Source organism: Styela clava, chromosome 1 (assembly GCF_964204865.1).
Source record: "Styela clava chromosome 1, kaStyClav1.hap1.2, whole genome shotgun sequence".
Lineage (NCBI taxonomy): Eukaryota > Metazoa > Chordata > Ascidiacea > Stolidobranchia > Styelidae > Styela > Styela clava.
The window spans coordinates 9,181,450-9,209,176 of record NC_135250.1 but is presented as its reverse complement, the minus strand read 5'-3'; the positions used below and the strand labels follow the sequence as shown (position 1 = coordinate 9,209,176).

Here is a 27,727-nt window from a genome sequence, read left to right as displayed (position 1 = left end):
ATTATTCAAGTTTGATATAGCATAATAAATTTCACACACAATCAAGTACACTTGTGCTTGTAATTTTCCCCTCTCATATGGCGGTTATTGATTTTCACGCAGCCTTTCTGTATCCGGTTCAAGGCTTTTCATATATAGGCCTATAAACACGTATATTAGCTTGTATACATTGGTTATCTGAATGAATCTCATCGATTTCTCTTTATTCGATAGCAGCTTGCCTTATGTCGCTTCATCAGCTTCCCTCGCCTCGGAATACATATAAAAACTCCATCTTATTGCTTTTTTTCGTATTCTAATTTTTGTCTAAGCCGCATATTGCCCATGAGTCTGCCAATCTGAGTATAATATGTGGTAATGGAACTTATATTTATTCTCATATGTACAATAGTTTCATTTTAACACAATATTTGGTGTTTATATTAAGTGAACATTATATTGTAGAAAAATAAAATAAAGGAATAAATCAGGTATAACACGATACTAAATTCAATTAATACTAATATCGAAGTGTTCCACGCAGCCGAGCAAAAAAGTGGTCGCCTGTATACGACATGAGTAACAGATTTTCATGTGGTATTTCCATGCACGTCAGGACCATACATGGTACAAATCCCAAACCCATTTTTTCTTAATTTAGTCCATATATACAAAAAGGGAGGTACAGGCTATCTACAATTGTATTGTATCGCTGGTCCAAATTGACTACAAAGATTCCGATGAGGTCGACAAAAAACCATCATCGACCTGGTAATCGTAATTAAACCGTAAACACTATGAGACCATATACGACGCGGAGATTAAAAGACTATGCCAAAGAAGATGCATTTGCCCTTATTTTACGTTTCCATTATGCAAATAGTTATTGATAAGTTACGTAAACTTCAAACCTGACCTTAACCACCCTTCAACGCTGGTTAATAGGGGTCTTGTGTATATTTAGCTCAGGATTTGGTCGAGATTCCTCAGCATTCCTAAATGTTGTTTCCTTTTATTCATAGAACATTGCGCATTTATGTGTGCTATTGATTGGGTTTCTGTAAAACCAATTTGATCAATGCTTATTGGCATTTTAATCAAACTTTCCTATTTTAGATGCTCTCAAACAAATGAGAGAAAATGAAAATGTTGCTACAAAAAAGTTGAAGGTTGAGAATTATTAATTTATATTTTATTCACTGATTTTTTACGCTTCGTATGAAATTTAAATACTTAGTCTTGCTGGTCATAAGTTTTGACTTGTGAAATCCGATGCAAAAAATGATATTGACTAGTTAACTATTTGGCAGACTCTTGGCTTTTGAATGTCGCGATTACTCAACGCGGAAAGTCACTACAGAGCGTACTGTACTGGGGGGGGGGAGGGGGGGTCGTCTTCTTAGGCGAATATAAGAATTTTCATTTTTTTTTGGTGTCGCCTTATTATTCAATTCGGACTATAAAATACCTTCGACAATAGCATCCCTGACGAGACTATGATATATGTATAATACCGTAATTACATTAATGTAAAGTATATTTAAGTCATTTTTTTGACATAAATTTTACTCGGTGAGATATTATCGCTGACTTTTTGACGCTGACTGTTTTGTGGGGATTTCCAGGTGATGAATATGTATGTTTCATATATACACTTTATATGTATATTTATTTATAAAAACTAAATATAATCAGGTAGTTTATCTCACCATATTATGTCCGCAGATTGCCGTGTTATTTTAGATCAGCAATGTTCTTATATGGTGGACGCAACCTTGAGTTACGTTGAACACAATTAGATTGAAATTGAGAGACAGTTTAAATTCCCGTAGTTGTAATGGATTGAATATTACTTTGCAAGAAGAAGTCATTATAGGCTATTTTAACCAATGCGCAAACGCGGTGACCACTCAAAAGCCTTTGCGTGGTAATTTGAGATTCCGATGTTGATGCGATTTTACTACCCGTCTTATTGGGAGGTTATATGCAAAAAAAAAACATTTTATCAGACGGACCTTATTTACTGGGTAGACTTATTCGCCGGGAAATACGGTATATAAAATTACATAAAATACAACAGGCAATCAAAGAGTGCATAAATTTAATTAAAGCAATAATAGAGAACAGTCAGTGAACAGTGAAAAGAAAATTGAAAACTTTTATTCGTCCCGCTACAAATGACATTCGTCAAGTGCCTTTTCTTAGTTAATTAGGTAGAGTCGAAGGCTCGAAATTCGGTATTCCCGTAGTACAGGGTCGTCCAACCCGTGGCCCGCGGGCCATATGTGGAAGCATTTCGAGTGGCCCGCGCTGTATTTTTCAGAATTGAATAAAAAAAATTGAAGTAAAACTATTTTTCGAGTGATGTACTATACAAAGATGTGATACAGATGTGATTGGCCCCTTCGGTCAAAAAGGTTTGACTAATTTTATTCCAATTTTTCTTATTTTAGTTGTATTACGAGTTCGGTGACTAGCCAAGTGACTCCCGTAGTATTTGTACCTAAAATTATGGCCTAATCCTAACCTGGTACACATACTCCGTTCCGATGTCCGCCATCTTAGTTTACATACTACGGGAGTACCCGAAATTCCGCTCTGTTACAAATATCGAAATTTGAACTATAGCCATTAATCACACCGTTAACAAATGAAAGAAAAAACAATAGCATAAAATGTTAATTAAGCAAAGATACTGAATAAGAGGTTTTGCTTGCGGTATATTTGAAGCGTTTTTATCGAGTTTCCTCTTTCCTACAAGTCTGAAATTCTTATCTCGTCATTCTGATATCATGATTCCTCACAAAAAGTTGTGAAAGCGAAGACGGAAACTTCAATATACAATATTGCCATGGTGGGAGTAGGAAAACAACCAACGGTTCGCCGAAAAAATACATTTTTATAGAAGGTAACGACATAATATCCACACTGTCATGCTTCAAATATCTTTCAATTTTATCAGTCATATTCCATATTCAAATCCACTCGTGATCAACAAATGGTTGAATTCATTTTTAATTTACAATATTATAATCTAGATACTTATGCGTTTGATACAAAACTAAAAAATATTATTATATAGACATCAAGCACGTTACCAAATTTTTAGTTATTCATATTTTTTATTACTATGTATACTTTTTATATAAAAAATTGAAATTTTCAACAAATAAATTCATAGATCACAATTCACAAGGTTTATTTTCCGGTTCTCAAGTCCTTGGATAACATTTTTAGTGGCTTTTTAAAATGATAATGTTTGTGGTATTTTAACCAATGACAAAGTAAGAACAAGAAACACAATTGAAGACATTTTTAAAAACTTGCCTCACATACATATTTCATATTTAAATCGCAAGGGACATCGTTCAGCTTCCAAGAATAATCAATCCGAAAATTTACGCAATTTTCTGGAATGTTACCGGCCCCATTGCTCGGCTCTCCTGAATACCAGTCAGTATTATCTTGTGTTGAAACCACACCATCAGCCCAGATGAATTTACCTTCCACTTTACTCAAACCAATCCATGTGTTGTATTTGCCGGTTTCAAGCAAGGGCAATATTTCGCTACAATGAATACCAGTGAATTAGAACATATTAATTGAAGTATACAACTTTCACCAACTTCAACAAAAAATATTTTCGATTTTCACAGAGCAGAATGACCACAATGGATTATTCACGCTATTCCAAATGAGTCCGCAATAGAAAAAAAATTGTTGTAGTTCAGAAATTAATTATATTACAATTATTTAATTTTTGAACTTTTAAATAAATAAAAAATATGTACTTTTCTTACATGACGTAAATACAAACATATCAATTTCTTTGTTGGATGTTAAATTTTTTTATTCAGAAGAAAGTGGATTATTTTGTTACCAAGTCTGAACATAAAACATGTCTCATAGCGGTCAATATTATGTCCTATTTTGTAGATAAGTTCAGCAAAAAAATGTACATACTAATGAATGAATTTGCAAATAACTTTTGGCTCTACAAAATTTTTGTTTACCCTATGATTGTAGTATTTCTTATGCCAGTAGAAGCCAGATCTCCCCCTCGTTTCTGACAGTATGACTTAGCAGTTGTGTAGTTGACTTTATCGTGGAATAGTTCGTAGTAGAGTCCGTTACTTGCTCTGTGCCAGGTCTTGAGTTCTTATGTTTATAATATAATATGTTGATTTTTTAAATAATTTTGTACGTTATTAAATTAGATTAAATTGAAGGAAGTTAGGATATTCAAACTCCGTAGTGATACCATTATTCTTAACAATGAAATGAAAAAGAAAATTTCTGACAGAAGTTTATAAGTAGATGAATGCGTGACGTTGACGGTTCATGGCATCATTCTTTCAAGACTTATACTGCCTTCCATTTAAATTAACTCGATGCCACTCGATACGTGTTTTAAATCACATCATTTTTACGGTAAGAATTTATTTGACTCTGATAATATTTCACCTTCTTTTGCTTCCACATTTTTTCTCATTTTTTGAAGAAAATCTGTAAAAAATAACGTGCGTTATTATCGATAAGTGTTTATTTTGTATTGTCGGGACAAAATTGATGTCTTATCAACAGTGGAAAAACGCTGAACTTCACCAAAAAAATCACAACCTTGTGATATTAATTAAATACTTGAAATACGTGAAAATATTAGAAAAAAAATTGCGAAAAGAATATATTTGAATTATACAAGCTGATGTAAAATATCTATCGCTTCTGGTGTTTCGGTAGAGAAGACAATATACGTTCCGGTTTTCCACCAAAGAAAATTTAATATAGACATTTATGGCTACATACATATTTCAAAAAAAATGGTTTATTATCTTTTCGTCGCTCAAACTGATTGGAAATACTGAAAAGATAAAATTACCTTCGGCACTAGGATTGTTACAATCTCCAACGGAAACCCAGCGTCCATTCGTCCATTTTGTAAAACAGTGACCGTCTGAATATAACTTAATCAATAAAAAGACTAACACTAAAAAAGGACAAATTTTACGACGATCGAAATGTTTCTCTGTTCATAACAATAAAATAAATAAAGTAAACGAAGGAACACAAATACCAAGAAGAAAAAAATATAAAAATAACTCACCGCTTCTAACTGAATTGATCACGAACATACAAAGGGTTACAAAAATGTAGACTTTCATTTTTCTTAAATTACCAAACTTATGAAATTAACGCCCAGCTCAAAACAAAGCCGACACTGCAATGAAAGTGATTATTAACAGTAATTAATATGCTATTCATTATTCGTGCAATATTATTTTTATTACAATATGTATACGAATTGGCTTTCCTATTATACAGGCAGGCGCATATTTTTATTTCACTTATCAATATGCTCCCTTCTAATAAAAAGTGCTTTGGTTAAACATCCGAGAAATCAGGCAGCGACGAAGAAGAAGAAGAGTTTACCTTTTGCCCTTATTCCTCAGGCCTACATGTTTCCGAGCTTTAATAGGCATAAAATACACATTAACGATTTCAAATTAGGGTTTTATTCAAAAGCATAATAATTTTGTGTAAGTGCGCCGTGAATTTTTTTCCCTGGTAATTTGGCGCCGCACGAACAAAAAGTTTGAGATCCGCTGTACTAGGCGTTTTGCATTTCATTGCAGTGGTCTATATATATATATATATATATATATATACCTAGCGATGCTTTACCATGGTGCTAGCTGAGTCCGACATTGCTTAACTTCCGAGTTCAGGCGAGATCGGGTGTATTCGAACTAGTATGGTTGTAGCTTTTCAAAACTTTGAACATAATTTTAAAGATAAACGAAGCAAGAGAGTAAAAATAAAAAAAGGACGGCGATAGGTCTTCGTTTATATATCTTGGTTCATGACTGTAAGAAACTCGCTGAAATAATTAAAGCTTGTTGAAATTTGAAATAACTCGCAAACTAATGGTCAGGCTTGTCCATGGAAATGAGAAAATTATTTCTAATGGAAATCCTTTGGGATGGGACAGGCTTAAATTTCTATTGGATGAGATGTGACAGAAAACTATGTCCCATGGACAAGCCTGCCAATAGTACCTAAAGAAATATTGCGAGTAAAGATTTTTAGGGGTTTCCAATTACTCAAACCACGAAGGGCTCAACCATTTGCGAGTTTTTCTTGTCAGAATGTTTACATCTCTTTCCAAGTTTTATTTGATAAACAACAATCTGATATTTAGCCAACTACCCACTAAATTATTGTATATATATATTCATGTAAACGGGTAAAATTCGTTCCTTGATTCGTAAACAGTTTACTTTCAACTCATACTATCTTACACTCATGCATGAAACAAAGAAGTCATTATTTGAATTGTACACTGATCATACGTACATATAAAAATTTAATTTTATCATATCTATTTGAAAATCGTCAAAACTACTTTCGTCATGCAAATCTTTATTTCCAAAGAGATTTGATATCAAACCGATTTTCACCCCAAACGAGTTAATGAGTAGTAATACTTCTCTATAATGTTAGTTAGCTTACACGGAAATGTTACATGTGTTATTGTTAGAATGAGTAATTATACCGATTTGAACTAAATATTTTTATTTTCTGTTTCGTCGTTCTGAACATTACGAAGAACAATATCACTACTTACAACTGGTAAGACGCCCAGGTCGTTTGCGAACTCATACGTAAATGGGCAATCTACAGTAGTCTAACTATGAGTATGACCTGAAAAGGTCAACTGATGTGTGACCGGGGTCCCATAATGCAAATTAAAAATGGGATGTCCACTCAATAATTAGGCCGGGCATATCAGCATAGAATGAAGGGTCTGCATAATACAGGGTGTTAAAAAGGTAACGCAAAATTAACAGAAGTTAAGATGAAATACTACATTTTTAACGTTGCCATAACGAAAAATTTAACCTTAATTTTGCATAACTTGTAGTAACACCCTGTATTCAGTGGTGGGATTCAAATTTTTTGTCAGCCGGTTCCATCACAAAAGTCGAATTTTTCAGCCGGTTCTGTTACAAACAGAACATTGACGGTAATCATAGAAGCTAACCGGTTCGCTGATCTCATAAAATTCCTCGAGACGGTTCTATAGAACCGGCTGATTCCCACCACTGTCTGTAGTATATATATATATATATATATATATATATTAAAACAGAAAAATTATATATTTCAGCCGAAACACAGACATAAGGTTCGTAAACAAGGGCATAGTAGGGTCGTGACAGAGCTGAAGAGTTCTGAAAGTAGACTAAAAGTTCACAAGTTTTAAGTCCACTGTGCCACATGGTCCCATAAAAGTTCCCGCGAATACCATACATATGATGTGAAATTTGCAAGTCAGTTAAAACTCAACAGCCCTGCTAGCCGGAGCGAAATAGCATCAAGAGTACATTTTTTTGATTAATGCCCGTGTTTAATCAGAGATTTTGTTTTGATTCAAGCTCTTTGTATTTTTTTTACTGAAGCAAACACAATATATCTGAACAATTGGCTACACATAATTTTTCGTCTTGTTGTGCCACTGGGCAGGGCTACTCAATTATTTTTAACGAGGATCCGCATACAAAACTTCAATATTATTTGGGTCCGGTATTTCCAAAAATTATATTTCGGCATTTTTAAACGCGCACTTCCTCGGCCGGCTAATGATTATTAGCAAATCAAGATTGTTTATTATGATGTTATAGTTATTTGCATATATATTTGAAATTTTAGTAAAAGTCATTTTTTAAAAGAAACTTAAAAAGTGAGGCTAATGATCCAAAATAAAGAATTAGGTGCGGTCCGAATCCAATACTCGAAAGGTCCGGATTCGAACCGCGGTTCGCTAGTTGAGTAGCTCTGCCATGGAGGATTAGCCTTCATTAGAGGTGACTTTCGCTTTATTTTGTCTGGAATACGTTGAAGTATGATATATATTGCACCAGGCAATATTTTCTACAGGCCTTATTACCCTATGCTCTTCATCACCATATTCAACCTGAAACACAAAGTTTTAATTGTAACCAGTGAAGCAGTACAATTTAGCTAGCAGAATTACAGGTATTTGGTTGGCGTGAGATTATTCTGACAATTTTCTCTATGCAGCTAGGGTTGTTGAGTGGAGTCGGAACTGAAGAGAATCTCGTTCAATTCTGAGATAATCAAAATTGATCAAAAACTACGACATTGTGCATGCATCTTAATATTTGTCTCGTGAAAATGCAGAGCCAACTTTTAAAATTCTGACTCCCTACTCCGAATAATTTCAAGAGTTTGAAAATGCAACAGCGGATCCATCTCTAATATTATATTAATAAAGGCAAGAGACAACACTATAAAAACTTTTGAATAAATTCATAATTATACGGCAAACTCTACTGATACACACTCATCTGCATGACTTAAAGGAAGGTTGGCCTGGTGACGACAGAAAGAGGTCGTTTTACTTAATGCACCTTCCAGTTAGTCTTACGACTATGGATAAGGTTTATAAAAGTGTGCACACAAAAAACTGAACAACATATCCAGACCATAGGCATAGCGAAATGTCTTAAGCGTTCAATTTACGAACTGTGAATTTTACTCCTACTATGAACTGTGGCCTAAAATTTATCTGCATGCTTCGAGACTTGGAATCAATTCGAAATCACGTCCAGTCTCTTCAAATGTGTCTCATTAAAACAAACATCTCTATATTATGGATTTGTAGACATATGCTGTAACCTTGTATAGACGTTACGAGAGGGGTTGGTAGCCTAAATGCGCTGCTCCTAATGCGGCCTCACTGTGCCAAATGCGCTGCTCCTAATGCGGCCTCACTGTGCGTAATGCGCTGCTCCTAATGCGCTGCTCGCAACGAGACTTTTAGGCTACCACCACTAATGGAAGTTACACCACATAAAAGTTTTTAATTTGCCGAGTTGAATGTCTGTCGAAGTAACCGCTCTAATACAAAGGTAGTTTATATGCTTACAGGATTACAGACGAAATACCCTTTCTTCCTTTTTCACAAGATGCCCACTTCCAGTCCGCGCTTTGGTAGAGTAATTTTTGTTTCATGCCGGGTTCTTCTTTGCCAATTCAAACAAAGCTACGAATGACTTTAACGAGATATATTTCTAGCCGGGGAAACATGCTACTCCAAATTCTTGAATCTTCCTACCGATATGCTCTAATAATATCTGTATATTAGTATTGTGGAATAAACAGAATTTGGATTTTTGCCCTGTTCTTCTACAGACTGGGTCTTATTTCAGTTTTATCCCGAAAAATAACGCTAGGGCTTATTTTCAGGGGATGTCTTATATTTTCATTTATCAAAAACAAAAAATAACAAAGAAGAGAATTACGAGATTTTCAAATATACAGAATATGAAAACCGATATCCATTTACTTATAAATAACACGTTTTTATTCATAATAGCTGCAAAACATAAATTATCAATCATTTAAAACATGTAGGAGAGATTTCTTTCTATCGACTAGGTCAAAAATAAATTACGCGCTATTCACTAGGTCTAAGTTTAAGGGAAAGACTTATATTAAAATCCTTTTTTCGAAATTCAGGCTAGGTCCTACTTTCAGGGTAGGTCTCGTGATAGCCTACACTGTGTCTCGTGATAGCAAATCAATAATACAGAAAACAACGCGACGGAAGCAGACGTAGGCTACTCTGCCAGACACATTTTATTTAACGATTGCTTCATATCTGTATAAAATTGGTATTTGGACGACAGATTTGCGATCTAGATTTGGCAAAATGCGTTGGTTCAGCAAGGTTGCTCCTATAATGAAAAGGCATCGGGTTATTTTACATTTACTAATATTGATACAAGTGTCTTCTTCTGAGAAAGAAATCCTTTGTCCCCGAGGACAGTCGAGTGAGGAAATTAACTGGGATAAGGTTAACAATCTAATAAAGCTTGGTCGAAAATTTGCTGAGATAATAATGTAAATACCTAATGCATAACACATCGAGTCATAAGGAAACGTGGTAATGAATTTAGATAAAGAAACGCAAAGAAACAAAAACGAAACGAAGACATCCATAATTTCACCTTATGTAAACTTGCGGATCTAATCCGATAAAACAAAAAAAAATACATTTTTTTATGAGCGCATTGATAATTGCATTGCTTATTTATTCAAAGAATAATTTTCAACTTTCATTCAGCTTCAAGGAATATGGAAGGATGTGATTGATATTCCGACTTCCTTGAAGCCTGTCACATGCTGGACATACGAAGATCCCAGTCCGAACGAAATGGGATTCACAGTGAAAATTCATAAAAGTAATATCACCAGGTAATAAAGAAATTTGTAACAATTGGTATAAAATCTAGAATGGCCGTACCCGTACTATATACTGTACGATAATAAAAATTTCCGCTTGAATTATTTCCATTAAGGGCGATCATCAACATAAACAATTTAACAAATATGATGTATAAAATTTAAGTTTTTCATCAAATATTCAAACTCAGTATAAGAGTGTATTCTACTTTATAAGCCAGAATGCCAAATTGTGCAAAAATTTGTGTATTTTCATTTATCATTCGAAAGAAACATCTTTGAAATACTTTATTAGCGTAAACGGTCTCTCGTTTAGTTTATTCGTATAGGAATTTATTATTTCGAATGTATATCAAATTTGAGCTAACATATCACATGAGATTTATATATATATATTTATTCATATGTATCAGTGTATCGCATGAGCAGACATTTGTTCTGCAATACAAAGAGAAGCGTCCTGGAGTTTATACCGAAAACGACTGTAAGTTCATTCCTTCTATGCATTTTTTATGCCAGAAATTCTCTCTTAATTAACACTATTTTGTATCATTAAACATTATTCCCTTATCACATTTTTGAGAGCAATATCAAAGTTTTATATGGGCGACTAAAAAAATTGGTATATCTGATCATGAAATTTTTAATTTTTGGCATGACGTCCCAATTTGTAAAGCACATTTATATTGCGGATTCAATTTTCATTGGGTAAAGCAGAATATGTGAAAAATTAAAAATCATTTGAATAGGGTGTTTACTGAATGCCTATTTAATCTTATAGCTTATGTGCAACCGAAGTAGAGCCAATTAGAGTCACGAGAGCAAACTTTGATTCTTTTTGATTTCAGTAATCAAAGATACATCTGGTCTGGAAACTATTTTACTAACGGACGATGAAATTTTGATTTTAGTTGAATGCTACAATGAAGGTAACATTTTTCATGAAAATTACTGTACATGACTAGAAACTGGAAGCTGTCATTTATGCAATAACTGAAAAATAAAAATACTCTCCACTCCTATTTCTTATCGAAAATCAAACTTCAAATGCGTGATTTACAGCAATTCAAGTTATTATACCAATATCACGCTAGGATGTGTTCTAAGTCGATTTTAAATCGAATCTTTTTTGTGTTTAAGGATGGCATGCTTTCGTAAAGAGCCGGGATCCGCACGATATAAATATCGGATATCTAGATAGAATTTCCACAATGTTGAGAAGCGTTGGACTGAGCTCTCCGATCATGACACTGAAGAATGGATGTTTTGAAATAAGTGATATTTGATGAAACATATCTAATGAACGTTGTTGCTTTTGTTAAGTTATTCAGTAAATATTACAATGCTCAACACTAATAAACTCATTTAAGCAGACATTTCTGGTGAACTTGTTGGAGAAACAGTAGGTTATTTGAGTGGAGTTTGGTTTCCTTATTTTTTCTCGGCATTATTAGGATAAAAACGGCTTAATTAATTCAAGGGGGTACTCCAATTTTGAAATGGTTTTGATATTAGATAAAATCTTTTATTCGAATGTATTTCATTTTTGAAACCTTCAAGTGGGATATTTTAAACAAGAATAATGGATCAGACTAAAAATGAAATGTCACTTTCAAACCATTTAAAACCTTATAAATTTCGAAACACGCCTTAAAATTTAAAAACGAATTATAGTTTAAAACTGAATGTCAAGACCCCTGTGGATTTTGAGAACCCAGGCTTCGGACTACATTGTCTCATTGCTTACCTACAGGTGAATCCAGGGAATCTAGCCCTGCTGTTGCATCCTATGGCCTAAAATTAACCTTCCAGACTTGAAGGAATTGATTCGAAATGACGTTTTTCCTTCCTTTGTCCCTTCAAAACAAACTGCGCCATAAAATGTAGTTGTTGCATTCGATGTAAGTCTGTGTATCCTTGTAGATCAATTCGCCGAACTGAATTTCTTTACAAAAACAACGCAGATTCACAATTTCTGCTGCATTATGGGTTCAGCTCTCAGTATTTAGATTGGTTACACTTACAATGGTACCATTACTACCGTGTTTCTCCAAAATTAAGACAGGGTGTTATTTCAATTATATTTCGAAGAATAACACTAGGGCCTATTTTGGGGGAATATCATTTATTTTCATTTATCAAAAATAAAATTACAAAGTAGAGATTTACGGATTTTGATTTACAAAATATGAAGGCCGATAACCTTTTACTTATAAATAACACGTTTTTATTTAGAATAACTGATACCGGTATTACGATACTAATTAATGAAAGACGCGTATGAAATACGCTTATTCCGCTAACATTTTTAGTAATGAATATTTGCGCATTAAAAAACGCGATAGTACGCGAAACGCAGTCATACTGAAAGACCACTCACTTCACGCAAAGGTCTTGTGATCATTGACCAGACAATGTGACGTGAACGGAGTCCTCAAAATATTTACTTTGTTATACCGGTAGTTTGTCATCTTCAAGGAAAATTAAAAATTCTCTATTTCTCCAACGAGCAAAACATAATATCTATTATATGGACAATATATTATATGGACATAGGTGCGCGGCGTCTGAATTATTAGAATATTCGGCGTTATTTTTCGGTTTTTCGAATATTACGGTATATATGTTCCAGTTCGTGTCTGGAATTTAGTTTACTGGAGTTTAGTTACCAGTTTACTTACTCCTAAATCCAACTTAAGCATCTTTAACTATAGGTAAGCTCTGATAGCTATGGATGAAGCGTGGGGAGCTAATGAATGGCCATCGTGATCCTAGCGAAATTGCGGCGAAATATTTTACCCACAAATCCCAGCAGTGTTCACTTCAAAAATCTGACATTAAAGTGCCATTACCGCGACATATAGAAATATACATTGCTGAGAATCAGAGTGTATTCAAGAAATTCAATTTCGATTTTCTAAAAGATCTCTTATTAGGAGTAGAAATATTTTTATTGTACATTAAAGTATATTAAATTTACTTGTCTTTAGAATTTAAAAAATAATACGCATCCACATTAGTTCAAAAGATAAAAGGGCGTTTCGACGTATTAATCTGCGATTCTCTAAAATATCCCACATTAGGAGTAGAAATATTTTTATTGTACATTAAAGTAGAATAAATTTACTTGTCTTTAGAATTTAGAAAATAATACGCATCCATATTAGTTCAAAAGATATAAAGCGAACAATCTCGAAACTTAGCAAAAAACGTATAAAAGGGCATTTCGACGATATTCATCTGCGATTCTCTAAAATATCCCACATTAGGAGTAGGAATATTTTTATTGTAGATTAAAGTAAATTAAATTGACTTGTTTTTAGAATGTAGAAAACAATGTGCATCCATATTCGTTCGAAAGATATAAAGCAAACAATGTCGATAATTAGCAAAAAATGTATAAAACGGCGTTTCGGCGTATTCATATGCGATTCTCTAAAATATCCCACATTAGGAGTAGAAATATTTTGATTGTACATTAAAGTACATTAAATTTACTTGTTTTTAGAATGTAGAAAATAATACGCATCAATATTAGTTCAAAAGATATAAAGCAAACAATCTCGATACTTAGCGAAAAACGTATAAAAGGGCATTTCGACGATATTCATCTGCGATTCTCTAAAATATCCCACATTAGGAGTAGAAATATTTTTATTGTACATTAAAGTATATTAAATTTACTTGTCTTTAGAATTTAGAAAATAATACGCATCCATATTAGTTCAAAAGATATAGAGCAAACAATGTCGATAATTAGCGAAAAACGTAAAGAAGGGCGTTTCTATTCTATTAAATTGCAATTCTCTAAAATGTCCCACATTAGGAGTAGAAATATTTTTATTGTACATTAAATGTACTTGTTCTTGTTTTTAAAATGTATAAAATAATACGCATCCATATTAGTTCAAAAGATATAAAGCAAACAATCTCGAAACTTAGCAAAAAACGTATAAAAGGGCATTTCGACGATATTCATCGGCGATTCTCTAAAATATCCGACATTAGGAGTAGGAATATTTTTATTGTAGATAAAAGTAAATTAAATTGACTTGTTTTTAGAATGTAGAAAACCAGGCGCATCCATATTAGTTCAAAAGATATAAAGCAAATAATCTCGATAAGTAGCGAAAAACGTATAAAAGGCGTTTCGACGTATTCATCTGCGATTCTCTAAAATATCCCACATTAGGAGTAGAAATATTTTTATTGTACATTAAAGTATATTAAATTTACTTGTCTTTAGAATGTAGAAAATAATACGCATCCACATTAGTTCAAAAGATATAGAGCAAACAATGTCGATAATTAGCGAAAAACGTAAAGAAGGGCGTTTCTATTCTATTAAATTGCAATTCTCTAAAATGTCCCACATTAGGAGTAGAAATATTTTGATTGTACATTAAAGTACATTAAATTTACTTGTTTTTAGAATGTAGAAAATAATACGCATCAATATTAGTTCAAAAGATATAAAGCAAACAATCTCGATACTTAGCGAAAAACGTATAAAAGGGCATTTCGACGATATTCATCTGCGATTCTCTAAAATATCCCACATTAGGAGTAGAAATATTTTTATTGTACATTAAAGTATATTAAATTTACTTGTCTTTAGAATTTAGAAAATAATACGCATCCATATTAGTTCAAAAGATATAGAGCAAACAATGTCGATAATTAGCGAAAAACGTAAAGAAGGGCGTTTCTATTCTATTAAATTGCAATTCTCTAAAATGTCCCACATTAGGAGTAGAAATATTTTTATTGTACATTAAATGTACTTGTTCTTGTTTTTAAAATGTATAAAATAATACGCATCCATATTAGTTCAAAAGATATAAAGCAAACAATCTCGAAACTTAGCAAAAAACGCATAAAAGGGCATTTCGACGATATTCATCGGCGATTCTCTAAAATATCCGACATTAGGAGTAGGAATATTTTTATTGTAGATAAAAGTAAATTAAATTGACTTGTTTTTAGAATGTAGAAAACCAGGCGCATCCATATTAGTTCAAAAGATATAAAGCAAATAATCTCGATAAGTAGCGAAAAACGTATAAAAGGCGTTTCGACGTATTCATCTGCGATTCTCTAAAATATCCCACATTAGGAGTAGAAATATTTTTATTGTACATTAAAGTAGAATAAATTTACTTGTCTTTAGAATTTAGAAAATAATACGCATCCATATTAGTTCAAAAGATATAAAGCGAACAATCTCGAAACTTAGCAAAAAACGTATAAAAGGGCATTTCGACGATATTCATCTGCGATTCTCTAAAATATCCCACATTAGGAGTAGGAATATTTTTATTGTAGATTAAAGTAAATTAAATTGACTTGTTTTTAGAATGTAGAAAACAATGTGCATCCATATTCGTTAGAAAGATATAAAGCAAACAATGTCGATAATTAGCAAAAAATGTATAAAACGGCGTTTCGGCGTATTCATATGCGATTCTCTAAAATATCCCACATTAGGAGTAGAAATATTTTGATTGTACATTAAAGTACATTAAATTTACTTGTTTTTAGAATGTAGAAAATAATACGCATCAATATTAGTTCAAAAGATATAAAGCAAACAATCTCGATACTTAGCGAAAAACGTATAAAAGGGCGTTTCGACGTATTAATCTGCGATTCTCTAAAATATCCCACATTAGGAGTAGGAATATTTTTATTGTACATTAAAGTACAAAAAATTTACTTGTCTTCAGAATTTGGAAAATAATACGCATTCATATTAGTTCAAAAGATATAAAGCGAACAATCTCGAAACTTAGCAAAAAACGTCTAAAAGGGCATTTCGACGATATTCATCTGCGATTCTCTAAAATATCCGACATTAGGAGTAGGAATATTTTTATTGTAGATTAAAGTAAATTAAATTGTTTTTAGAATGTAGAAAACCAGGCGCATCCATATTAGTTCAAAAGATATAAAGCAAACAATCTCGATACTTTGCGAAAAACTTATAAAAGGGCGTTTCGGCGTATTCATATGCGATTCTCTAAAATATCCCACATTAGGAGTAGAAATATTTTTATTGTACATTAAAGTATATTAAATTTACTTGCCTTTAGAATGTAGAAAATATTACGCATCCATATTAGTTCAAAAGATATGAAGCAAACAATCTCGAAACTTAGCAAAAAACGTAAAGAAGGGCTTTTCTATTCTATTAAATTGCAATTCTCTAAAATTCCCACATTAGGAGTAGAAACATTTTTATTGTACATTAAAGTACATTAAATGTACTTGTTCTTGTTTTTAAAATGTAGAAAATAATACGCATCCATATTAGTTCAAAAGATATAAAGCAAACAATCTCGAAACTTAGCGAAAAACGTATAAAAGGGCATTTCGACGATATTCATCTGCGATTCTCTAAAATACCCCACATTAGGAGTAGAAATATTTTTATTGTACATTAAAGTAGAATAAATTTACTTGTCTTTAGAATTTAGAAAATAATACGCATCCATATTAGTTCAAAAGATATAAAGCGAACAATCTCGAAACTTAGCAAAAAACGTATAAAAGGGCATTTCGACGATATTCATCTGCGATTCTCTAAAATATCCCACATTAGGAGTAGGAATATTTTTATTGTAGATTAAAGTAAATTAAATTGACTTGTTTTTAGAATGTAGAAAACAATGTGCATCCATATTCGTTCGAAAGATATAAAGCAAACAATGTCGATAATTAGCAAAAAATGTATAAAACGGCGTTTCGGCGTATTCATATGCGATTCTCTAAAATATCCCACATTAGGAGTAGAAATATTTTGATTGTACATTAAAGTACATTAAATTTACTTGTTTTTAGAATGTAGAAAATAATACGCATCAATATTAGTTCAAAAGATATAAAGCAAACAATCTCGATACTTAGCGAAAAACGTATAAAAGGGCGTTTCGACGTATTAATCTGCGATTCTCTAAAATATCCCACATTAGGAGTAGGAATATTTTTATTGTACATTAAAGTAAAAAAAATTTACTTGTCCTCAGAATTTGGAAAATAATACGCATTCATATTAGTTCAAAAGATAAAAATCGAACAATCTCGAAACTTAGCAAAAAACGTCTAAAAGGGCATTTCGACGATATTCATCTGCGATTCTCTAAAATATCCGACATTAGGAGTAGGAATATTTTTATTGTAGATTAAAGTAAATTAAATTGTTTTTAGAATGTAGAAAACCAGGCGCATCCATATTAGTTCAAAAGATATAAAGCAAACAATCTCGATACTTTGCGAAAAACTTATAAAAGGGCGTTTCGGCGTATTCATATGCGATTCTCTAAAATATCCCACATTAGGAGTAGAAATATTTTTATTGTACATTAAAGTATATTAAATTTACTTGTCTTTAGAATTTAGAAAATAACACGCACACATATTAGTTCAAAAGATATGAAGCAAACAATCTCGAAACTTAGCAAAAAACGTAAAGAAGGGCTTTTCTATTCTATTAAATTGCAATTCTCTAAAATTCCCACATTAGGAGTAGAAACATTTTTATTGTACATTAAAGTACATTAAATGTACTTGTTCTTGTTTTTAAAATGTAGAAAATAATACGCATCCATATTAGTTCAAAAGATATAAAGCAAACAATCTCGAAACTTAGCGAAAAACGTATAAAAGGGCATTTCGACGATATTCATCTGCGATTCTCTAAAATACCCCACATTAGGAGTAAAAATATTTTTGTTGTGTATTAAAGTACAATAAATTTACTTGTCTATTGAATTTAGAAAATAATACTCATCCATATTAGTTCAAAAGATATAAAGAAAACAATCTCGAAACTTAGCAAAAAACGTATAAAAGGGCATTTCGACGATATTCATCTGCTATTCTCTAAAATATCCGACATTAGGAGTAGGAATATTTTTATAGTAGATTAAAGTAAATTAAATTGACTTGTTTTTAGAATGTAGAAAACCAGGCGCATCCATATTAGTTCAAAAGATATAAAGCAAACAATCTCGATACTTTGCGAAAAACTTATAAAAGGGCGTTTCGACGTATTCATCTGTGATTCTCTAAAATATCCCACATTAGGAGTAGAAATATTTTTATTGTACATTAAGGTATATTAAATTTACTTGTCTTTAGAATGTAGAAAATATTACGCATCCATATTAGTTCAAAAGATATGAAGCAAACAATCTCGAAATTTAGCAAAAAACGTAAAGAAGGGCTTTTCTATTCTATTAAATTGCAATTCTCTAAAATGTCCCACATTAGGAGTAGAAATATTTTTATTGTACATTAAAGTATATTAAATTTACTTGTCTTTAGAATTTAGAAAATAACACGCACACATATTAGTTCAAAAGATATAGAGCAAACAATGTCGATAATTAGCGAAAAACGTAAAGAAGGGCGTTTCTATTCTATTAAATTGCAATTCTCTAAAATGTTCCACATTAGAAGTAGAAATATTTTTATTGTACATTAAAGTATATTAAATTTACTTGTCTTTAGAATTTAGAAAATAATACGCATCCATATTAGTTCAAAAGATATAGAGCAAACAATGTCGATAATTAGCGAAAAACGTAAAGAAGGGCGTTTCTATTCTATTAAATTGCAATTCTCTAAAATGTCCCACATTAGGAGTAGAAATATTCTGTGACTTATGTATCTAAAGCATTACTTTTACCGGGTTTCTGCGAAAAATGAGACCTAGCCGGAAAATTAGACCTCGTTTTAATTTAAAATGATTTCAATATAAGCCCACAACTTAAAACAAGACCTAGTCAATAGGGCCAAATAACAACAAATTTTTCCTACTCGTTTTAAATGATTAATAATCTGTGATTGGCAATTATTTTAAACGCGGTATTTAAAGATAAATAGATATCGTTTTTATTTTACTTTTAGGTATTTGAAAATTTCCCCCCCCCCCCAAAGATATAAAAAATAAACATTCAAATATCTTTTTTAATGACATTCGTTTTTTTTTTCTGAAAATGAAGTGCTCTGCGCATGTACCAATATTGAGACGTTCCATGAATAATAAGTAAAATAGCAATGCATTCTTAAATAAGGCCACCAATATTTACTGGACTCATAATGTGAATATCGCAAGTATCCAATTTCGGATGCTGTAGTGCAAATTCAAATTTAAAAGCGTTTGACTAGAATTTATGACCGCCCAACATAACTTACACACTTTCATTTTTGACCTAATACATGAGTACATTGTTTCATGCTGTATTTTTATTTACAATGCAGTAGAAGTAGTATCGTTACATAAATTAGCACACATTAAAGGTTCAAGGAACCCACAACAATCAGCCAAAACAGTATAACACTAAATTAAATTGGATAGTGGCGTATAGAAATAATGTACAATCAGAATTGGATATGAATATTATGAAAAGTGGAAGAAAACATGTTTAATCGACACATGTAAAATCGGTATCTTAAAAAGTCCATCAAATATGTAACAATACTAATATACAGCTGTGTTAGTTTGAACTGAAATACACGTGATCTGCTGGCTCTTGCGTAAAACAAACAATTGAAGCAAACAATTTTAATGGCGAGACCATCACAATGATAAATTATCGTGTGAGTCAGAATTGCTCATTCATATATAATTGGATGGAATCGCAAGCTGAAGGGTACTGTTTATTTTATGGTTTGGGCTACTCTGCGTGAAACTAGACACGCAATAAATAAACACTGTTAAACAATAGAATGTGAATATTAAATTAAAATTAAAACTAGAACTTAACAGAATATCGCAAATTACGGCCAATAAGTATATCAAAGATTATATATATTTTAGTGATGACGCAAGATGCAAAATGCCAATGAAAATTGAACAGAATTAACAAGCTTGTCAGATATTTTTTGCTGGACACAAAAATACAACTGTACAAAAATGTAAGGACATAATATAGCATGATAAGTTTATAAAATAAACACATGGCACATACGCAATGGCGTATGTAAAATTAATTATCAAGCAAACAACAGCAATAAGCTACGCAGCATGGCATAAATCCAAATCGACAGTCATGAACAAAAATACAAGGAAATGAGCATGATATATAATGTATTTAGAAGTGAACAGTTGATAATTGATATTAATTACATAAAAAATAACCTGGGGATAATAAATTATACCTTGAAAAGACATGAAATCAGTGCAATCTGCAAATTTCGGTTCATATCATGCATGAAATAATTCTGACTTACAGACATATGCCAATGATAAAGAGGGGGGGGGGTAATGAAGTCGTCAAATGGACCCCGATCTCGATGCGTGGTTGCGAACAAACATACATTACTCCAAATAGTGGACAAAATCAGTTTACTGAAATAAGGTTTGTGAAATATCTTCATAACTGCAATTTTTTGTTTTCAACATGACAAATATGATGACGGCTTCATTCAATATAACCTGGTCTATATATTTCTTGACAGACAATTTTTTGGATATGAATGATAAGCCTAAGTCCGAACTGTTTTTTATTATTTCTGGATTATGGAATGGGATCATTGGAGTCGCGTGAAATGCTTTGCGGCACTTAAGACTTCGGACGCAAAATTTGGTGAGGAGAAACGCTCGTAAATTATATAAAGTGTCTTCGTCAACGCCATGGCCGATAAAATTCGGGCAATAGTTTATTTTTTTTAAGGCAGTTTGTTCGTTTTTCAGAAAAAGCATGTGTCGATGAGCAATATTCAATCCTTTTGATTTCACATAACTGAGATTCGCTAAAGTAATCATACGTTCCATGATTTCATCTAATACTTCAGTATTTTTCTGCTCCCATATTAGATCATGTTTGATTTCAATAGAATTCCCCATTCGCAAAGTCTGGTTTACAGTATTTGTAGTAATTCGTTGTTGGTCGTGTATACTTTCAAGTGCAGTGGACGTCTGTGGAAGAATTTTCCCCGGTTGATCCAATTTTTTGAGGTGACGATGCCGACATGGAGTTGTTTGAAGTTCTAAATATTCTCGAGACATGTAAAAAAACACGTATCCGTTTGTAGAAATATCTTTCATAGCTGTTTCTTTGGTCATATTCGTGACATAGTTATCATCACACTTGACCACATGTTCGTCCAGTACGTTGTAAGTGATGTAGTGCCCAGAACTCAATGTTTTTGATCTCCTGACTATAACACTTATAAGATCACATGATTTTGCTTCCGTTTGATTTTTTACAGGAATATCCAATGTCCAATTTGCCGTTATTTTTTTTGTGGAACTGATACCACTTTCTGATGTTCTTTGCATCCATATTATTAATAACGTAGGAATGTTCAATAATTGATTTTGGTACTTTATAGATTTTTGACCACCGCACGATGAACAATCGAGGCCGGAATGATGATTTTTAAAATAATTAACGTAATCCAAAATGCTTGAATTGTCGGGAACTTCGTCAAACATTGGAATAAAGAGCATATTTGATACGCTGCATAAACTTGAAATTTCTTTGTTGCATATACTACACGTCTTTATCTCTTGAAGAGCCAATTCGTTATAAATCCCAGACTGGTGAAAAAAGGACAGAATGTCAGATACTGCCAAATACTCCTGAGCGTCATATTGAAGGCCAAATTCCCAGCCGAGTTTTCTGCAAACGTTAGTTATTGCGTTTTCTAAAAAGTCGGGTTTCATCCGATGCAGATTTGACATTGATTGAAACATAATTTTTATATTTTGCATGTCCCCCGAAAGTTCACTCCAAATTACTGAGGTACCTTGCTTCGATTTGCAATAGTTTAACGCCTGTAGTACACTGTTGAACCAACACGTATTCCCAACGTTTTGCAGGCCCATGAAAATATGACCACGAAATATACTGCAAAATGCATCTTTCACTGGAACATCACATTTATCACTCCAGAAGCAAAGAGCCAATAATATCCAATGACGATAATTTTCCAGGCTATATTTCAAATTGCTACCAGTATATTGGAAACCAATTATATCCAAGCACATACACACGCATGTACCACAGCTGCTACTAGTGTCTTGTTGGACGATGCACCGCTGGTTAAATTTGATATTTTCGATACCAGAAAGTTCTTTGAGAATTGGAATGAAGTTCTTGTTTATACACGATTTTACCGCTTCGTTTTTCCTATTCGCGGAATCAATTAATGAAAGTGTTTGTGTATTTCTACACATATGCAGCAGCATGAAATGACCGGACCAAAGCAGCGGATAAAACGTATCTTGTCTGATGCTGGTCGAAAAATTTTGTAGACATATTCTTTTTCGCAACATTTCGGTATTCTTTATTTTCTTTCCTTTCATCATGTGCTCTGTTAACAGGCTGTCACAGCAACCCACAGCTTGGGCGCCCGATTTTTTATTACAAAGAAATACTACCAATTCCGTGTATGCATCTACAATATCCCTTGTTATCCAGCCGGCTTCGTGCGTTTTATCCAAATATTGCCTCGCGCTCATGAGACTTTCTTGCGTTGGTGATGAACACAATGTTAATATGTCAAGATATTGCAAGGTAGATGCATTTTGAAGTATTATTGCAGTTTTAAGTAAATTTTCTTGTGTCGAGCATAAACTATACCACATTTCGTGCGAAAAATTCTTCATTTTATCCAACGGTAGAAAAGTTAACGTATTCAGGTTCAAATCTGCGATATTCATATTTGAGGACTTTATATTAGTTTCGGTTAGAAACTTGTCATAATCCATAATACTTTTCTTGTCATCGTGCTTCAGTTTGGAATTGCCGGATGTGTCTGAGTCGTCGTCTAATACCACTAGTGTACCAGCATCCGGTTCACTCGCTGAACACTCGATTTCATTGACAGCTCTATTCAATACGGAAGCTGCAGATATATCTTCGTCATCTTCTACAACGTTGTCGAATTTTATTTTTTTGGCGGCAGCACCCGTTGTATAAAAGCCTTTTCCAGAGCATTTTCTTTTTTTAAACCTTGATTGGACTAACGGGCTATACTGTTTTTTCTTTCGTGTGTCGCTTTTGGAGATAGATTTGACTTTTTTACCACCCTTGTGCAGAATTACGTCGGAGAATTGCTTTTCGGATATTTTGATTTCTCTGCGATATTTTTTTGTAAACTTGTATAAATTTGAAAACCGTGTCCCTTTGAAATATGTCCCCTTAAGTTGACCAAAATGCTGTTCAATAATACCTTGCGTGAGATTGTCAGTATACATATTTTGTAAATCCTCTTGTCGAAGACTTGAAAATTGTTCCGAGAATTTTCGATACGTTTCGGTAACAGATGTTGCATTTGCGTGGCGGGATAAGTCTCCGATCAGAAGTTGAGAAGTTGAGGGTATTCTACTGATTATTACTTTCAGAAATATTGGAAAAAACTTTTTTGAGAAGTATTTGTTTTTTGCCTGTTTTTTATTGGTTTCAAGGTGTCTCATGTAATCCTCGGATTGGCAAAAGTTTTTGAATATGTTGGCATATCTTGTATAAAATGGTGACTTTGTTTCGGACAGCCTGTTTGTATTTCCGCCAACAAAATCAGCTTCTTTATCTGCATGCACCGGGTCGTTGTCATTTCCTTCGAAATCATCAAAACTTTTATTGGTGGTTAAATTTTGCTGTAGTAATTCAAATTTTTGTCTGATGAATGGTGAAGTGTATTCGCAGGTCGTAACGATCATTATGCCTTTAACAATTTCATCTAGTTCTGCAATAGTTCGACTAGCGAAGCAACGGTATATCCAATGCATTGTGGTAAGCTTATACTTGGTGTGGTAATATTTGTTGCATAAAATCATGGCGGCATGCATAGAATGGCTCATACAATTATGGACAATAGTTCGATTCGAATCCTCAACAGTAGCGGACCCTGTTACGATACGATAACACCGCTTATAGTAATCCAACCTCGTTTCATTACAAAATGCTTTAAGTGTTGCGATCCACATTGCCATAGATCCATCAATCATGATCATTGAAGGTTTATGTTGGCAGTTAACATACCGCAAACAATCAGCCCCAAAAGTCTCCAAAAAATGTCCGATATTCAGTGCATGGTGATCGTTCGTCACAAGTGTGGCAACAGGCAATGCTAAATTTCCTTTGTATGGATTTCTCACTAATAGAGTGTATATCTGAAAATCTTTCACTCCCGCTTTCCTTTTTAGAATGCTACCCGTCGCGTCGAAATAAACTATATCATACGGAGAAATCGTTTTGTAGGCAATCATCTGTTGTTTCGTGTAAAGGATGACTCCGGGTGGTTGAATGCTACACCTCCTAACAAATTGATGTCGCTTCTTTTTCATCATTTTATCAAGCTTCTCAAACCAGTTTTTTTCCGTTTTCTTGCTACCACTTTTGATTTTACGCAAAGTTTCTTTTTTTGGTACATATGTGTAGGAACCGTGATATCTCTCTTGCTCTGTCATATTACTGTAAAGATCTCTTTGGACTTTTGTAGCTGTGCTATGAATTAATTTTTTTCGCAATTTTTTTCGTTGTATGTTACGCACTGGTCTTCGTCGAATACAATGTGACCGATGTTGACGGACACCATTAACATTTACAATACAACTGATGTGGTCCGCTTCAGAAAAAATGCTTATTTTCCCTTCAATTTTACATCCACAGCAATTTTTGTGGCTGCAATACATACCCACTGATCCCTCATAGTGACCACTTCCTACGCCTTTAGTCCGTCGTGTTGTAATTTTGCGAAGATAGTGTGAGGATATACATGGGACACATTCGCAATAGATTTTTCGGAATTGATTTAAAAATGTTGGTATGTATAACTGGTTTCCGAACTTATGATCTGAACGAGACTTTATCAGACTGTGCCATTTTGACATTGATAATTTGAATGAACCTCTAACTTGCAGGTAATCGGCACGCCTTACTGACCTTATAAAACTTTTTCCATATTCGCCAATTTTTAAAATACTTTTGCGAGATGGCCAGCGGCGTTTGTATGCAGAGCCAGAGATTGACAATCCTGATGGAGATGTAGAGTCTAGTGCTTCGGACTGTGATGTACTTATTTGCATATTGGGTGAAGTCGAAGAAGTTTCAACAAGTTCTTCTGTATGGCCATGAGATCCTTCTGAATTTAATTCAATCGATGAATCCGAACTGACAATCAATCTCCGACTGTTGTCCTTTGTTGAACTTGAAACACGGCGAATAGGTGAATCTGATGGTTTGCTCAATTTTTCTATTGGAGATTTGGATTCCTTTGAAATCATTTTATTGCGGATCATCAAGTGTGTTGCGTCCGTTTTCGAACCGGAGCTAATTGCATTTTGGTCACAATGTTGACTTAAAATATTACTATTCGATACTTCGAACAATTCGTTCTGTAGTGAGCTGCTGATTTTATTCAATTTTAATCTCATGATAGGTTGGCCATGATTGATCAAACTTGGCAGGTGTTGTATTGGTACGACGGCTTTTTGGGTTGAAGTGTTACATTTATCTATCTCCGTGTCGTTAATTGCAGTGACTTTAACAACTCCGCCATATGGTTTTTGGTCACTATGAAAAAATATGTTTTTATCGCTCCCTTTGCATAAAAACATGGATCTTTCCCACTCTCTCGCTGACTGAGGTGCACTGCAATCCTTGGAAAAAATACATCTTGGGTGGAACCATTCTTCACAATTCTGGCATTCAATCATGAGCGTTCCATCATACTGCTTTCTGCATATGCAATATATTCGTGATTTGCTGTCAGAATCAGGTTTTTTAAATGGTCCCTCATTATCTGTAACTTTAGAAATGTTAAAATGTTCGTCATCGTCTCCTGTGGGAACACTGCCAGACAATATTTCACGATTCATATCGTCCAGCGAAATCTGTTTTGGGCTTGATATCAATCGTATATCGTCAATTGTACTAGTTTTTGGAGGAATGTTATCAGACATACTTCTTGCTGGGAAGGTATGAAATGAATTACGAATTTCTGATTTCCGCCCTAGAGTTTCTTCAATCTGTTGACTGTGTGAATTGAGAAAATGACAAAGAAGTTGTCGACGACAAATCAGGGATCTCGTATGCCAATATTTATGCGTTGTCAGAAAGTTGTCTTGATGTTTCTGTGAGCGTAAATCCGGTATATTGTTTGAATATAAATACTCCACAACGTTGATAACGATTCTCTTATCTCTCCTTCTCGAACGCCAAAAGTACTTCATTTTCTGTAAGCTGATATGTTAAAAAACAATTATCTAAATAAAGATTTACCAGAAAGCAGAAAATAACAAAATGAGAACTTCTGAGCATTTACAGAAATTCCCGGAGCAGACTGATGAAAAATATGTACTTGTTGTTCAGTGAACAAAATTAATTTTAAACACCAAAGTTTACGACCGTAATAATGGCTGTTTCCCCGACCCCAGAAAAATTCTCTAGAGTCTAGAGTCTAGACTGTACTATAGCAAAATTTCTGATACTTATTGTGAGAGTGTATCGTAGAGTAGGCGCTTACAAACTGGTTTACATGTCAAAAACCATCATTTTTATTTAAAATATTCAAGCACGTACCACTTACAAGTACAGATAGCTAATCCTATCCAAGTGTTCCACCGATTTATCGGGACTAAATTCTGATTATTTCAACTGAACTAAAGCTCCTCTAAAAACACAATGATAATTTAGAGCTAGCTAATTTTTGAAAATACAATTGAAAACTGACAAATGTCTCGCAAAACCGAGTTAATGTTTACAATCATGGTTGAATATCCGTCTGATCAGAAGGAGTGTCTAAGCGAGTGCATAAATAGCAATTGTTACATCATCAATTACTGATTGGTCATTGTAACCGAAATAGACACGGTAACATTTATTGTGACGTTTTCACTACATAAGATGTCGGATTGAATTCAAATATTTTAAGAGTTGGGTTGTTTTAATATAAAATTCCCGCGGGAATTTGTGACAGCGCTTCACTGATGATCCGGGCGTTAACGGAATAACTTTGTCATCCATGCTTTTGACTTATACGATTATCGACTGAATGCGAATTTATTGCATACCTCCAATCAAATGTTTGTAATTTTACATTATTGGTTTCTCCACCTGGAACGAAATCATGATAAGTTTTGTTGAATTGCTTATTTCTACGATCATCTGATCTTATCAGCCTTGGCTCTATGATAAATTCGTAAACTATCAGCAAATGGAAATCTACCAATTACGTTTTGTAATCAACACTCAACCTTTATCTCGAAAATTATTTGATATCGTCACTGGCGTTGTATGAATGCTTAACGTTATTCACTATTCATATCCATCGTATTCCTGTATTTTGAGGGGCATTCACTCGACACAAGCTGCGCAACATCGGCTACAGAAAACTGACAATGGACTTAACTAGGTTATGGTCTTCAAAATCGCTAAACAAAATAGTTTTACTTGAAAACACGCAATCGTTTATTGCTCTTTATGTGTGTAATTAAATAAATTGCGACTGAAGCTCTTTGTCTACT

General features: G+C 33.3%; 2 protein-coding genes across 2 annotated transcripts; one reads left to right on the top strand and one right to left on the bottom strand.

Annotated features, from left to right (window-relative positions):
- Positions 1 to 3,988: 3,988 nt before the first annotated feature.
- Positions 3,989 to 5,534, bottom strand: LOC120337390 (uncharacterized). The gene is made up of 5 exons (XM_039405155.2): positions 5,410 to 5,534; positions 5,084 to 5,197; positions 4,859 to 4,933; positions 4,444 to 4,485; positions 3,989 to 4,137 (listed from the first exon to the last, which is right to left on the bottom strand). Exons 2-5 carry the CDS (start codon positions 5,139 to 5,141, stop codon positions 3,989 to 3,991), a joined length of 324 nt encoding a protein of 107 aa, XP_039261089.2. The 5' UTR covers positions 5,142 to 5,197; positions 5,410 to 5,534.
- Positions 5,535 to 9,628: 4,094 nt separating this feature from the next.
- Positions 9,629 to 11,599, top strand: LOC120348653 (uncharacterized). The gene is made up of 5 exons (XM_039418841.2): positions 9,629 to 9,859; positions 10,130 to 10,260; positions 10,662 to 10,732; positions 11,097 to 11,177; positions 11,389 to 11,599. Exons 1-5 carry the CDS (start codon positions 9,716 to 9,718, stop codon positions 11,532 to 11,534), a joined length of 573 nt encoding a protein of 190 aa, XP_039274775.2. The 5' UTR covers positions 9,629 to 9,715; the 3' UTR covers positions 11,535 to 11,599.
- Positions 11,600 to 27,727: the final 16,128 nt, after the last annotated feature.

Coding starts and splice junctions, on each gene's coding strand:
- LOC120337390 (XM_039405155.2), bottom strand. CDS start 5,141: ATGAAAGTCTACATTTTTGTAACCCTTTGTATGTTCGTGATCAATTCA. Junction 4,934..5,083: donor GATCAATTCAGTTAGAAGCG/GTGAGTTATTTT, acceptor AGTTATATTCAG/ACGGTCACTGTTTTACAAAA. Junction 4,486..4,858: donor TAACAATCCTAGTGCCGAAG/GTAATTTTATCT, acceptor TATTTTTTACAG/ATTTTCTTCAAAAAATGAGA.
- LOC120348653 (XM_039418841.2), top strand. CDS start 9,716: ATGCGTTGGTTCAGCAAGGTTGCTCCTATAATGAAAAGGCATCGGGTT. Junction 9,860..10,129: donor AGGAAATTAACTGGGATAAG/GTTAACAATCTA, acceptor ACTTTCATTCAG/CTTCAAGGAATATGGAAGGA. Junction 10,261..10,661: donor CATAAAAGTAATATCACCAG/GTAATAAAGAAA, acceptor CATATGTATCAG/TGTATCGCATGAGCAGACAT.